Source organism: Pleurodeles waltl, chromosome 6 (genome assembly GCF_031143425.1).
Source record: "Pleurodeles waltl isolate 20211129_DDA chromosome 6, aPleWal1.hap1.20221129, whole genome shotgun sequence".
In the NCBI taxonomy this organism is placed as follows: Eukaryota; Metazoa; Chordata; class Amphibia; order Caudata; family Salamandridae; genus Pleurodeles; species Pleurodeles waltl.
The window spans coordinates 1018488307-1018504413 of NC_090445.1; the positions used below are offsets into that span (position 1 = coordinate 1018488307).

At 43.3% G+C, this 16107-nt stretch overlaps 1 protein-coding gene and 2 non-coding genes across 4 annotated transcripts in view; all 3 read right to left on the reverse strand.

Annotated features, from left to right (window-relative positions):
• Positions 1-16107, reverse strand: part of CEP104 (centrosomal protein 104) — a 503971-nt gene that overhangs the window by 18557 nt on the left and 469307 nt on the right. For both annotated transcript variants that reach the window (XM_069239963.1, XM_069239962.1), the window contains exons 17-19: positions 6417-6495; positions 4128-4236; positions 1164-1302 (exon numbers count right to left, since the gene is read on the reverse strand). In XM_069239963.1, coding sequence (XP_069096064.1) covers positions 1164-1302; positions 4128-4236; positions 6417-6495 — 327 coding nt within the window. The remainder of the gene's footprint in view (positions 1-1163; positions 1303-4127; positions 4237-6416; positions 6496-16107) is intronic.
• LOC138302310 (small nucleolar RNA U109) lies at positions 904-1060 on the reverse strand. The gene has a single exon (XR_011205390.1). It is a non-coding gene; the product is annotated as a small nucleolar RNA U109 (small nucleolar RNA).
• Positions 1991-2117, reverse strand: LOC138302309 (small nucleolar RNA U109). The gene has a single exon (XR_011205389.1). It is a non-coding gene; the product is annotated as a small nucleolar RNA U109 (small nucleolar RNA).

Sequence of the window (16107 nt, forward strand, 5' to 3'; positions counted from 1 at the left end):
TAAATAAAGTTTATTCTCTTGGGCCACTGACATTTAAGTTTTTTTTTTTTTTGTAACTGATTCCGATTGTTTACACACCCTATGTGTTTACAGAAACTAAAAATCACTATTAAAGGCCGAGGTCAAGGTTTGACATTTACAGCACAAGCTCAATTGACTGTGCAGCAAAAACTGCAGTAAGATTACCCCTGCAAAGTCCAGTAGTACTTGCTTTGTTAATTGTGCAGTGTACATATCATAAATCAAGTGTATAGACATGTATATATTTTAGAAAAAAAAGTAACATGCCAATACCATCTGAAAAATCCTTGGAAATATAACAATTAGGAGGAGTAGGACTGGACAAGAGGAAAACGGGGACACTAGTCCACCCCTAATGGCTCGACATAAAAGATGAAGTGTGATTTCCCAAACCACAATTTTGTACAAGAACAAGTGATCCTTCTAGTGCTATTGGCTTTGTCAGACATGTGTATGTCAGTTTTCGTGTTTCTTAATGGACTCACAACTGATGGGTGGTTAGATCGATTGAGCCAGAAGCACGGATATGTGTGGTGCTTTATGAAGTGCTATTAAGTAAAAGTTTTGGTGTTTGAATGTTTGAAATACAGGGGTATGTTGAGGTGCGTAAAAGTGTATAAATGTGGGGTGATCTGATGGACGTATTGCGGTGGTGTTGTGGTAAATGCTGTAGTGTGGGATGGCGTGAAGTGATTATTAACTGCAGGGTGTAGGTTTCTGATGAGTACAGATGAGGCGTGATGCTTTGAAAGACAGTGTGATGGTGGCTTTTTGTGATGGTGTGGACGTTGTGAGGCAGGAAAGAGCGTTGAATGATGTGGTACACTGTTTTTAATAATAAACATATCTTCAAAAAACGAACACGTTTTTAAACAGTGAAAAGCATGTAGGAGATATATACTACCACTCAATCGGTGCTGGCAGAGAGGTGGCCCTGATAGCTCCGTACTTCATCTAGCACATTTATGGGTCAGACGCACTCTATGGAGAGTGGACTTGCTCTAGATCTGCATTAATGCAAACGTGCCCCCATGTGCATACGTGGTGCCGGCAGAGAAGGTATGTCTTAGGATTTGCTGCTCCCCAAGTGCCGGTGGTATGACGGCAGACAGTTACAACGGGTTAACAAGACAAGAACTCACGGTTGCAGGTCTTTGCCTTGATGTGCTCAGACAACTCCTCCTTTGCGACGGCCTCCGTGCAACGCGGACACTTCCCAAACCCATCTTTGCCGTCGCACTCCGTCATCAAGTGGTCAGTCAGACTGGCAATCTCCACTACCTGCCGTGGGCAACGAGAGGTAACCAAGAGTATGAAACACGCGGAAATAGACTGGCTTATACGGAAATGCAGGGCTGGGAGGCCACTGGATCTTGGGCAGGTGTAATTGCACGTCAAGAAGCGATGGAATCAGCCACGGCCTGAGATCAAAAAGTAAAAGCCAAATAACCTCACCCCCCTATGCGAGTTTGCATCTAAAACATGTAAACATAAAATGAATGTTCTAGATTATTTCCAGGCACAGGACAGCAACCTGGCTCCACTGGTGCTGCCATATACAATGCTACGTTGACAAAAACAGTTGTTCACATTATAGGTACACCTCTCACAGTACACATGCATATTTCTTTAACCCGACCTCACCTACAGACCGGTTTCAGGGACCTATTCCTGCCAATGTGGCCTTGCAGCACTGAGTCACTCCTTGCTCATGATTCCATTGCTGTTTGGGACATCCCAGCCCCCTGCTCCTGGATGGCTTGCCTGGTTTTTCATGTATTTCTTCTGCCTAAAAAAGCATGACGGTCTCACCGTGCTTTGACTCGCTGAGTTGTAACCTCTTGCTGCTAACACGAGCTAACATGTTTTTAACCTTTCTTTCAGCACTTCGCGGGAACCACTCCCGCACCATCACACCACCAAGTATACTTTTTACAAGACACCGTACTGCTGGTTTATATAAGTATGTTTGTGTGGGAGGTATATACTACAACTCGGCCTGTGCTGGCAGACCGGTGGCCCTGATAGCTCCACCGTTCCTCTGGCACAGTAATGGGTTAGTGCCACTCTATGGAAAGTGGACTCACACGGGGCAGCACTCGAGTGCAGACCCCTCCATGTGCGTTTCAAACATTCAAGTACACTCTCCTCATACATTATAAACAATCGTCCAGTTATGTAGATGACATACGGTACCCAACCGAACTGTCTTTCGGAATTTAATATAATATCAGCCAGCGATGGTGTTCAGCACCCCCAACCCTTCCCAGGAGCCCTGCAGTGATCAGGGCGGCAGTCACCCTTTGATCCTTCCAAAGTCGCTAAACTAAGAGGGGCTCAGAACCTTTACATGAATCAAATAAGTAGTGTTTATCCGACCACGTCGCTTATACCAGTTAGGAATTTCTAAACAACAGTCAGAATCATCTCCAAAATGCAAAAGTGCCGTTAAGACCGTTCCTTTTGTTTTTCTTAAATATAACTAACAGATGATCCAACTATAAGCGCTAGTGTTTATTTTTGTTTAATTTGGTGTCTGCACAATAGTCACTCGCTAGTCTGATAGCTTCTAAGCCGTGCGCATGCGCGAACTTTCACCGAGCTCGAGGGGGGCAGCCATACCCCTCCCAATAAATACATTTAGTGATAAATAACTGGGTACAGATGCTTTCATTCGGGTACGGGGAGGTGTATCAGAATTCAGCAGGAATGTTTACACACAGACAAAAATGCACACATACTCTCTACCACTTTCGGTTGGGAAAGATTTACAAAATGTTGGTCATTTCACAAAAGAAAGTGCTTTCTCTGTTATTCCCTCTACCTGTCTGCGTTCCTCGCTCTTCCACTGCCATTAAGCCCCTGGCGTGCGCCCTGCTTGTCCAATAACGTATTTTAACATTATATGCCCACGTGATTGTTGGGAAAATTGAAGTTTACACCCACTCCAATCTTCCTGACCAAGCTACGCCCCTGCAGGCAGCCCATCTTTGCCCTACAATCCAACCTTCCCAACACTACTCGACGTTCGGAGTAAGTAAACAATGGAAGGTGGTAAACACTGGAGTAAGTTACGGTAGCAAGCTAGACGACCTCTAATGATAAGCGGCCCGACGGTTATTCAAGAAGCAGAGAGTTACTAAACTATAACATCACCTACAACTAAAGAGAAACATGCGGGCCGTAAAACTAAACTTCCTACATGGAAGAATATAGTATGGACCGAGCTCTTCCATGATTAACAGAATAAAGGGACAGCGGCAAGAAAAATGTAAAGTTTTTATGAGTGCCTAAGGAAAAGTAATAACCCGTTTCTGTCAAAGAGGCGCACCTGGCATCACCAAGTTCCTAGACACCAGTAGCGACTCTCAACACGCATGAAACGTCCATTAGCTGGCCAATTTATAGCGCCAAAACGACGAGAAACTCTCAAGGCTTTTTTTAAACAAAAATTACAAGGCGTTTTGAGCCGTCCCTTTGCCCGATTGTACTATCACCCGTCGCCTCAGAGCTCTACTAATAGCCCTTCATTACATCCTGGATACCAAGTCTAGTCCCGCGTTATTATTTCGCATCCTATATTCATATAGGTATTTTTTAACACGATGGCTGGACTAGAAATCATAGAGCGAACGCAGAATTCAGCAGTTGAATCCCATCACTCCACCGATTAAGTGCTCACCCTCTGGGTGGCGGTCACTAGGCCGCGACTTTCCTACAGTCGAAACTACACACGCTTCTCAAAACTATAAAATATACATGAAACACATAAAACAAGTTTATAGCAGAAGGTGAATATTAGGGACATAATCAAGCCATCAAAGATGTCCTGGAATGACAGAAAATGATTTATGAAAGTAATGAAATCTGGTCGGCTTATTCACATCTAATCGTGCTGACGCAGTGGGTGGACGTAGAGCGAGATTACAGTAGCCGGGTGCTCTGTTTAGCTTCGATATGTGTAGACCTTTAACTGTTCCTCAAATCGTCAAATATGCCCGGGCGGAGTATGTCGCCCGACAGGCAAGCGCTTCCGTCCACCACATGGGGGAAGGAAGCGCTATAAAAATGTTACAGTACAATACAGTCTTTCAAAGGCTGCTTACCTGCTTGCAGAGCTCACATCTTTTCAGCATGGGGCAGTGCTTCCAATAATGCAGATCCAGCCCTTCTTCCGTGAAAGACTCGTCCCTCAGTCCACAAAAGATGCACAATCTGCAGTAGGAAGGAAAAGACATGGTTATGGGTCAGTTGTATAACCGGGGCGCCCCTTTCCCCAGCATGACGAGGCCGAGCGCGCTCTAGCTCACCCCGGAAGCAGCTACAGTGTGGGCCTTCGTGTGTGCTCGCGCCTTAAGTCCGTCACAGGTGAAAGGCTCAGTGCAGGGGGCGCCCTCCCCTGAGTACCTGACAATTTCCCCCAGGGAGGGGACCTTCTGAGCCTCGAAATGCAGCGATAAGCGCCCCTTTCTCCAAGGCACAGCGATTTACAGCTCTGTTCAACAGCAATTATCTCTGAGTAGCCCCCCAGGAGCCGGAGAACGGCCATTGGACCCTCATCAATGGCCGCTTCGGTTTGTAGTAAGGGGACAGTTGGGGGTCGGGTGGATGAGGTCAATGGTGGGCGGGATGTTTAAAATCGTAGACATTTGATGAGGGCAGCGCAAACCAGTTTCAAGTTAATTGATCAAATACCGTATTTCTACTTCATATACACTACTAAAAATACGAAACACACAAGAACCGACAAGCCAGGGGCATTCCCCGCACCACTGTAGAAAGTTAAGCAAGGAGGTACATTAAACTCTCTTCTGACCTGCAAGCCTAGCAGCGCCAGACCGGTCCGTGGCGTGCAAGCCAATGCGATCGCCAACACAAGATAGAGACAATATACGCCCTTATCACAGGGTTCCCTAACTTTTCAACTCCGTACAATTGTTACTGCATTTGTTTTCACTTTGTGCCTCATTGCGAGGCGCTGAAGCGCACTATCGGTGGAGAAGAACGAGACATCCTGGGGCAGTGCTCGCCTGCGCTGTTATACTTGCAGTGAGGCCTGTGTGTGGAGTGTTTTACTGTTGTGCGTGAATGACCAGAGTGGCACTCTGATCCTGTCTAGGTGAGCAACGGCGAGAAGAAGAATGAAAAGTGAGTAACTCAGGTAGACCTGGTGTTTTCTTAGATTTCTATACTGAAATGTTTTGAAAACAAAATCACAAACGGAACTACAAACACCAGAATGCATGGCATGAGCCCGGACAGCACACAAGCTACACTCGTGTGGGATCGGAGACTTCGACAACTTTCCTCCTACAGCGCAGATCTGAGTCGCATCTGACAGTGGATGCTAAAGTAAATGCATGTGTGACCTTTCTCGCCCTTGCGCCTGGACCAACAAAAAAAAAGTAAACGCCAAAGTGTAGCAAAAGGGAGTCTCCAAGAGCCGTGCTAATCTCTCATTACAACTACTCGAATCAATCTCTCTCCTCGCGCCCCGTGCGCACATCAAGATTGTGGAAACAACCATCTCTCCTCCCAAATGCACTGCCCAGGACCACAATCACCCAGGGTCTAAAGGCGACTTCATTTGATGAGGGCAGAGGCACACTCGAATGAGGGGGTGGAATCTATAGAGCAATGTTAAAAAAAAAAAACAATATTAAACGATTAATAAAGTGTATATAAATAAAGTGGCTAAATGTACAAGTGAACATTTTAAAATACTCTGTCAATGTCAAGGAATTAGAAATTGGAGGCTAAAAATAAATCAGTATCCTCAGAGTGATTCGTAGGAGCAGTGCAGGTACATCAAACAGAATACAGTATGGACGATGTGTGGCTTTAATTGTATTTAGATAAGTTCTAACCTTCCTATTATTTTTTTTATTTAAATATATTTGTTTGTGAATTAAATAAAGTGTAGTCAGTCATTTCTGTGTGTTTTGTTGGAATGCTAGTTTCAGCATTTTTTGTGTATTGTTTTGCAGTTCAAATCATCAACAATGTTTAGGCCTGTGTCTCCCCCATCCCCCACACCTCCCAGCTTACAGTAACGATTCAGTGGGGTATCCCCAGATTCTAATAATGAATCAGTGGGGATCCGCAGGTTCCAGTGACGATAAAGTGGGGCTCCACAGAAGTCAAAAGATTGGCAACCACTGCTGAAGGGTCCAAGTGAAAGTATGCACCTATCAATATGTTGCCATCTTGTAAAATACTGCAATGCAGCAACTGTTTGTTCAGCAGTCGCCATCATTAGGTATTCAAGAGATGGTGAAGATACCTTTTTTGGATGATTTTGAACATTAGTGCTGCGTTTTTTCCACTGGGAAGTGTGGCGTGTCAGTGGCTATTTCGGAATAACCATACTACAAACCCTGTCCACATGTACTTACTTGTCCAGATAATTTGCAGCTGAAGACTGGTCCTCCAAAATTTCAGGGGTTGCAGTCAGCAATTTCTTACCTCGATCATCTACGAGATAATGAAACGAAAATTTTAAAAAACAAGCAGTACAAGCACCTTTTTACAGCTAAAGAATAGAAGCGATCACACATCATCAAGCTCCACTAGCCGTCATGGATCAACTGGATCCATCTACCCCAGGTCAGTCTGGCACATCCGTGGTTCAGGGCCACAGGACCCATTAGCATCGGGGACCATCAGCACCCATTACCTTTACAGATCGCCATACCCAACCACGGCCACGAATCACAGGACTCATCAGTGTTCATGGATCTCCAAGGTCCATCTATTCTGCACATTGTCTTGCCTGGTATCTCTCTGTCAATTTTATATTTCTCCCCAGTGTTTCAGGCCATTATAAATTACTTTACTTTTTAAATGGAGAAAAGAAAACAGATGCTAACAGGGCGGTGACAACTTCACAAAGGCTGAAAATAACATCTAAAAGCGGCACGTTTATTTCTTTGACCACTGTTAAACAAGTAAAACTAAAAAAAGTTTCAAAAACAAGAATTCTGCAAGAGCAAGATCTTGTTGGGATGCCGGTATTAACAGGAGGTCTCATAGGAGGGAGCTGCAATAGGCATGACATTCTTGTGTGCAGACTAAAGCGCCAGAACAGCCCTTCACTCAATGAACACGAACAAATGACACAGGTTACACCCGGTCATAATGCCACAAAGGACTGCAGGTATGACAAATACAACATACCTATGCAAACTGAGGTGCTTCCCAAAAGAGCATTCCATCTCATGGGTGGAATGTTGAACTTTGACCTTAAGATCCGCTAGTTGCCAAACAGGATATCTCAACACAGTATCAAAATCATTTGATGGTGGATATTTGAAAAACATCAGGCCTCGTATCTAAAGCAACCTATTGCAAGAAACAACCCTTAACCCGTTTATTTTCCAGTCATATTCTTTTTTTTTCACCCATGCAAAACTACAGATGTTTAATTTTATTATTATAGTGGCCTAAAAACAGTTCTTTAAAATTGCTTTGTTTAGCGAACCAGCCCTGCCTACCTGATCAAAAACTTCGCAAGACTGATTTTTTGTATCTGTACTTTCTAATACTGTAAATTATTATAGAACCCCCTTGAATGAGTACAACTCTTTTACAATACAGCAAATAAATCCATTGTTTTAAGAAGAGAAACACATTTGTTTCTATATAATGGCTTGCTGTGTGCGCTGTGCGCATAAAAGATGGAGGTTAGGCGCACCGCCTAATAAACATAATACAAGCAGAACTCCTTTACCTCATTCAGCAGCAAACTATGTGGAATGCTAAAGAAGCAAGTTACAAGACGAAGCTGCAAAACGCACTACTCAAAGCAGAGATCTTACAAGTAAGTTACGTTTGCTCGCACTGCGGTGCGCGGGAACTAAATCTATATAAAAGGTCTTTCCTACAAAGTTGCCCTCCGGGCTTTCCAGGTTTTCAGTTGAAGGTAATCAATGTGTTCATGTCTGCTGTGTGCAGTTTCCTGCCACCTCTGAGTTATGCCCACACCCAGTCTGCAAGGCCAGAACAAGGCCCGCCTTATGTAGTCTCTGTTGGAATAGTCTGGCACTAGAGAGGTAAGATTTCAAAAACACCGCAGGACAAGCTAGTTTACATTTCTCTTAATGTTAATGGTATGCTTTTCGAAGGTACAAGGTGGCAGAGTTCCTGGTTATTCACACTAGATCAGTAAATACATTCCGCAGCAATATTTATTTTACATTCACAAGTTCAGTAGAATGTGTATATAAAACCTTATGAATGGTTGTGGACCGATGATGACTATAAGGGAGCGTCCACTGCTTACTCTTTGGAGGGGCGGGAGGTGCTTGGCTAGTTTGGGGTTCACTACTCTTGTTTGGGTAGATGTGGATTACACGGGGGAGACAGAGGGGGCACACAGGGAGAGAAGCAGCCACGCGTAACTGGCATCTCTAGTGTCTGGAGGGGGTTGGCATCCTTACACATATTCAAGGTAGGTGGGAGTGAGTGGCTTATATTCACTGCTCTCTCCTGAGGGGGCTGAACGTCAGCGTGCATCCATTCTTCCTCTCGGAGTGCGGGAGACTGGGATGACAGATGATGGATACTCTTTTCCGGGAGACGGGGAGAGTGGGGTGGTTACCACTTCACTTCCCTTGATGGAGGAGAGTTCAAACACCCTATTTGTTCACCCCTTTCGGGAGGGAGGGTCGAAAGTGCTCTTTTCCTTGCTCGAGGAAGATTTGGATGATGTACTGATGTACTCTACTCCCCCAGGCTCGTGGTAAGAGGACAATGGCTTCCATTATTCCCTGCTAGGTGTGGGAAGACTATCAAGAAGTCTGCTGCTCACCCCAGGGGGCTGGGGCAGTGAAATGCTATAAATGCTCTCCCTTGGTAGGAAGGGAGTACAGTGGCGTCCAAAACTCTCCAACGCCCGCCTGCGAGTTTTTGGGGGGAACATGAGGGAGATATAGGGTAGGGCGAAGGGATGACTGACTGCTCTCCTGGCTGGGGAGACATGGTTGTTGTCCACTACTCTCCCCTGGCAGCGGAAAGACGGGGTACTACATTCTACTGGCTCTACGTTGACAGGTGTCTTAAAGGAAGGGCTGTTCATAAGCTTCTCCTTTGCACATGTACTGGCATGAAGTACTCTAGCCCCTGCACCCCAAACTAAACGCATTAACAGATGCACAAACTAAGCCTGCAAAGCTCAAATTAAGCACTGTATGAAAAGCACCGTTACATCTTGAACTTGGTATTTTAAATGCTATACAACAACGCAACATCACTTGTTAGTATTTGCACAATTTATGAAATAAATCTGTGGAATAATTTGACAAGGCGTACCTAGGCACCTCCCACATTGTAAACAATCGACTTGGTCTCCACCTCAGGACTCAACTCATATCATCTAGCCTATTATTCATTTACTTTCAAAGAGCCCCCAGCCAAACAATAGGGTAGTTAGTAGAGAGCTAGAAAAAAATCTAAATATTAACATAGTTGGCCCCTAGCGCCACCCCCCCGACCCAAGGGTCCTCTTTGTATTACAAATCCAACAAAACAGATGTTGAAGTAAAATTCCACTACCTCAAATGTCTATGTTGTGTACATTGTGGATGAGGTCTGAACTGAGGGTACATCCAGTGAATGATAACACAGTAGGTCTCAAAAAACAAGTACACATAATCAAAGGATCATTATGGAATGCCTACTGTTACAATTTGTTGGAGATGTAGGTCTTGTTAAACACATTTTTTATTTTCTCTACAATCGATGGACCCTTTAACATAAGCTATATTTGCACTATGATGGCTTTTCCACCGTATCTAAACAATTTTCCATAAGAGAGTTTCCATTTAGAGTGGATAGTTTACTAACTTTTACCCCTCTCTGATCTACTTTCAGGGGAATGATCTACTAACTGATTTTGAGACACACAGAGATAAAAATAAAACATGTCCTTTTCTGGGCAGCTGACTTTCTACCCAGAGTGGCGTCACAATCTTGCATCTGTGCGGAGAAAGCAAACAATGAGATCACAAAGGTGTGGGCAGTGTTGATCTTCACCACAAATCCTACTTCTCTCAAAGCAGGTCTAGCTGTGATGTCACCATTCACATCAGAGCCCAAGGAACTAATCTGCTGAGTCCCCCAGGGATCATTCCTCAGCATCACCCTTTTCAAAGTCTACATGATGCCGCTAACTTACATCATTCGATCCCAAGGCATCTCTGTCATCTCATACGCCAACACCCAACTCATCCTCTTCCTTACGGACAAGGGTCATGGCCGCATTTATCCTCCTCGACCTCTCCGAGGCATTCAACACAGTCTCCCACTCCACCCTCTGCACCAGACTCCATGATGCTGGCATTCAAGATGATGCACTGGAATGGTTCAGGTCCTTCCTCACCGGAAGAACAAATAGGGGGTCATTCTGACCCCCGCCGGCGGCGGAAGCCGCCCGCCTGGCGGGAACCGCCAGAAGACCGTACCACGGTCAAAAGACCGCGGCGGTCATTCTGACTTTCCCGCTGGGCTGGCGGGCGACCGCCAAAAGGCCGCCTGCCCGCCCAGCGGGAAAGCACCAGCAACGAGGAAGCCGGCTCCGAATGGAGCCGGAGGAGTTGCTGGTGTGTGACGGGTGCAGTTGCACCCGTCGCGATTTTCAGTGTCTGTTAGGCAGACACTGAAAATCAATGTGGGGCCCTGTTAGGGGGCCCCTGCAGTGCCCATGCCATTGGCATGGGCACTGCAGGGGCCCCCAGGGGCCCCACGACACCCATTCCTGCCAGCCTGGTTCTGGCGGTGAAAACCGCCAGAACCAGGCTGGCGGGAAGGGGGTCGGAATCCCCATGGCGGCGCTGCTTGCAGCGCCGCCGTGGAGGATTCACAGGGGCAGGGGAAAACCGGCGGGAAACCGCCGGTTTCCTCAGAATTGCCCTTGATGCACCGCCAGCCTGTTGGCGGTGCATCCTCCAACCCCAGCCCTGGCGGTCCATGACCGCCAGGGTCGGAATGACCCCCATAATGTCAGACTAGGATCATCACTCAGCCCAACGCTTCTCAACATCTACATAGCCCACTAGCCAAGATCATCAAACAACACAGGCTAAACATAGTCTCCTAAGTCCTGTCCAACCCAGTACAGGCCAAGAGAAATTTCCACAATGGGATGAGAGCAGAACTCAACTCGGACAAGATGGAGATCCTCGTAATTGGCTCCACCCCTTCCGAATAGAATGACTACAACCACACTGGGGAAAGCCCCCACCTCCATGGACCACGCACGCAATCTGGGCATCATCCTGAACTCCTCTCTATACAGGACCTGCCAAGTCAACGCCGTCTCATCGTCATGCTTCAACACCCTCTGACTCCTTTGAAAGATCTTGAAGTGGATCTCCTCCAACAAGAGGAAGACAGTCACCCACGCACTTGTCACTAACAAACTGGATTACAGCAAAGCACTCTATGCCGGCATCACCAAGAAACTACAATCAAAACTACAAAGATTCCAGAACCAGAATGCAGCAGCCAAACTCATCCTGGACATCCCCCGACACAGCCACATCTCCTCCCACCTCAGAGATCTACACTGGCTCCCAGTCAACAAGCGCATCACATACCTCATCCACACATACAAGACACTACACAACATAGGACCTGCGTACCTCAACCACCGCCTCACCTTCTACGTACCCAACAGACAACTCCGTTCTTCCCAGCTTGCCTTCGCAGCCATTACCAAGACCTGGAAAAGCATAGCAGGATTAGGATCCTTCTCCTACCTCACAGCCCGGACATGGAACATGCTACCTCTCAAACTTGGGTAGACCGTAACACTGAAGCAGTTCAGGAAGGACCTCAAGACCTGGCTCTTCAACTGAGCAACATGCCCGCAAACAGTGCCTTGAAACCCTACGGGTGATTAGCCATGCTTTAGAAATCACTGATTGATTGATGAAAGTGAAGGAATGGAACTGGATAAGCAAAGGGCAGTAAAGGTAGAAAACACCTCAAATATATACTAGCACTGAAAGATGTTGGGAGAATTAAAAAAACCTCTGAGAGAATAATAACAGGCTAAGAAACACCCCCAGTGCTTCAGGATACCGTTCCATTCACTGAGCTGGCAAAAAGACCTGACTTTGTAAGGTAAACTGCCAGTACAGTGTGTAATGTAACTGGGTTCGCCTTGTGTTATTATACAGAAACAGTAGACCTTTTTACCTCTCGAAATGCCCTGTCTCTCAGAATGCATTTTCCTCATTGTTGAACAGTTAGGCAGCAGATTGTGTTATAGGTGTGGCAATGTAGTTTTGAGAAGGGTGTTTTTGTTTTTTCTTAGCAGTCTATAATTCAGACAATTTAGTAGTTTGCTGATGATCCTCTGCCTCTAGGCATGTGTTGCAGGGTAATTGAAAATGTTCTCGAGACAAAAAAATGACCACGCAAAGTCTTGGCAGCCCCAAAGACAGTATTTAATAACTGTTGCAGCAGGGAGAAAAAAGTGCGGACTGCACCTCAGCCCTGCACAACCTGCCTCTACACTTTTTCTCAAATGCCTGTTCACAGACAGGCCTTTCTATACACATCAGTACAATACTTTATAACGTATGATCAATAATAGATAACTTGAAAATTTACAGATTAAACTAGAAAGACACTGGAAAACATGTGACCCCATAACCCCGAATTCCTAAGCTAAGTCATTTTACTCGCTCTTTATTATATGTTCTACAAAGGTTTATGATCAAGCATTCTTTGATCTATGAATGCGTACGTGCTCTTTCGTAAATGTAATTTATTTGAAGTGTGTGATGACAGCATTGTGTGACCAGGATTCTGAGTGTTCGGAATCTGGTTTCTTTCCCTACACCTACTGCAAGTCCTGCACATGTGTGCTTTGGACTAATTCAATTATGTACCTATTGTCTAATCAGTCTGCAATCTGCTTGTAGGCATGGAGGGTGTGTGCTGGGGACTCATGTGCTGATGCCGTCAATACTTGCAGATTGGTTAGACATGAGTTGACATTTAACAGATGACCATCATGTTCCTTATTCCACTACATCTTTGAAATAACCTATTACCATGCTCATGTCAGTGTGGGGGATAGGCCTGGACTGTTTTTTGATCATTAACAGAGGTGTATCTTCTACTTGATGTTGTGCAATGTTTTCATGTTTCATATCTATGGCAGTGTGCTTATTTTTTGTATTTCCTAGAACACATGCTAGTCTCTCCACACTCTCTGATATATTTATTGGATATAAAGTGTTCTGGGAACACTTCAAGTAGCAGGAAATTACTCCAACGATTAGTACTTTCAATGAAGAACCTACAATGCATAACACAAACTGCTTTTCCAAATGCAGGACATCTGGTCACTCAAAGGAATGTCCATGTCATAATGCTTGCAAAATGTATGAGAGTTGGGCGATGTGGATGCCTTGTAAACAGTGGCCAAGGGAACGTGATGTGGAAGGCAAAAGAGTTGCCCTTGATATTTAACTCATGCTTTCCAACTTTTAAAAGTGCAAGAGGCCACCGAACAAGCAATGATGGTCAGTAAGGCTGTTTCCAAGGAAGATAATCCCCGTCAGTGAAAAAAAATCCTCTTTTAGGAATCATAGTACATTGAACTTGTCCTGATCAACCTTGAAGCAACACTCAATATCCCAAGTATGCAAAATCTACCCAGCAGAGAATGGATTAACGCGGAATAGTGCTGGATCCACTTTTACTTCTATTCTGACTATTTCCTCCTTTGTACCACACAAAGACTCTTCAGTATGCTCGAGATTAGGTAGAACTCTTCTTATACAAAAAGCCAAGTGCAAAATGTGCCTACTGGATCTCTTTTGATGTATTTGAGACAAGTGATTGCTAGACATTTGGTGATGTGGCTTAACTAGCTGATCTCTTTGTGTTTAACAGAATAATGTTCTGAATTTATAAATGGTTATTCTCAGTACATGGAAAATATGCACTGTAATCTCCCATTTCATATAAAATGCATAATTTATGGCATTGTATAGGAATATTAGTGGTAACAAGGCATCTCATTACTTAGTAGTACATTACAATGTATTTTTTTTTTTTTACCACAAATGGCTCTATAACGCAGTGATGAATCACTATGAATTCCATCCTTATAAAGCAAATTTTTACAACATATTTTTACATTTCCAATAAATTATGTTATATACATAAGTAAAGAAATTAATGTATCCTGACATGATTTACATTTCTGCAACAAATATAGTGGTACCTTCACCGTACACAAGGTCAAATGTTTTTTTAAAAATAATTAACAATAGTATAGATTTCTATCACATTAAAACTCATGAAGTGCAAATAAATCAAGTACATACCTTACACATGACAGATTTGCTATTAACAAACTATAAAAATATATGACCATCATTCTGGCCCTCAGTCATCTGTAGACCACTGAGGAAACACAACGTCTTTACTGAAACTGGTAAAAACTGAAGCTAAGAGTATCCGGCCATTTATCTATTAATATTGATAAGTAAATAAAAATATATTAAATCATTTACTATTGCTAATAAATATATCAGAAAAAACAGATTATATTTTGGTTTTCTTTTTTCAAAGGAAATTTTGAAAGGATTTGATAACATACAGAAAACCAATGTATCTGCACAATAACAGTTTTCTTCTACTGAAGAAAACTGAATTCATTTGATAATCCTCCCCAAAATAATTCATCACAAAAATGTACTGAGTGAAAAAACATTGTATCTAAACTCAATATTAAATAACAGTGACAATACTTTGAACTAATTAACAACTAGAAATATTTCCCCTGAAAAAAAAAACGAATATTTTTTCTTTTCTTTTCTTTAGCAAGTGAATAAAGGGAAATACAAAATTAAGCAAAAAGTTAACTTTTTAAAACATTTTAAAAAAGAAACAAAAATTAGACAAAAAGAAAACAATTACTTAATCAATAAGCAAAGTAACAGTAAAAAAAAGTAAAAGCAGTCAATACATAAGTCAAAATGAAATGCAGATAAAATTCCGAACTTAAAATGACAATATGTTTTCGTTTTTCAATGATATAAACAGAAAAGGCATAGAAAATATATCAAAAGTTGAATAGGTTTAATTGAAAAGGGAAAACCTATAGTGTAAGGACAGAAATACTGAACCCAGGGCTTATTGGAGATGTGAGCAGGGGCAGGGCAGTTACACTTGGGGCGCTACTGTAGGATCTCACTTTGCCTATGCAGAGAGTGAGATTTCATAGAAAATATTCAACAAGTATAAGGTCTAGCTTCCACTTACAATGAGGCATCTGGTGCAGGGCTAATGAAGGTTGCGAGAAATAGCCCTTCATGCTTTGCTCGAAAAATGCCTGCTATTCCAAATTAGGTAAGAACTATTAGCAGAAAAAGAATAGCGAATAAGACAGCCCCCTCTCCATATCAAAACATTTAGTGAAATTAACATACCTAAGGAATTAACACAAACATTTAACTATGAATGTTTTGTTCTTTATGACAACAAAATACCCACAAAAAGAAAACAAATATTTCATACATTACACTGTAACTTTCAAAAACAGGGGTAATTGGATGATGGATGGAACTTTTAAAACAATGCTCCGTCCATTCTTTCAAATATACACACCTACTAAAGTTAGTAATACTACAACACTTTTACTACATGATTTATTCACAGACAAGCAGTTTTCCACTTACACAGAATTTTGGACTGTTGTAAAAGAAAAACACAGTAACAAAAGAACTGAAATTAATACTTAACTTTTAATTGTCAATTATATTAGTTTTTAAAGATGTATTTGGACACACATTTTGGGATTTATTTTCCATTTTTCATAGTCGATTTGGTATGATATGCGAAAACATCCATAGCAGAAGACGACTAGGACGACAGCATGTTGCAATTCGAAAGAAAAACAAAAAACGAAGGCCCTCATTACAACTCCGGCGGACGGTGTTAATTTGGCGGTAGCACCGCCAACAGGCTGGCGGTAATTACTGACAAATTATGACATTGGTGGTTTGGCTCATGCCAAACCGCCAATGTACCACACCGTCCGCCATGGTGGTAACGACCACCAGG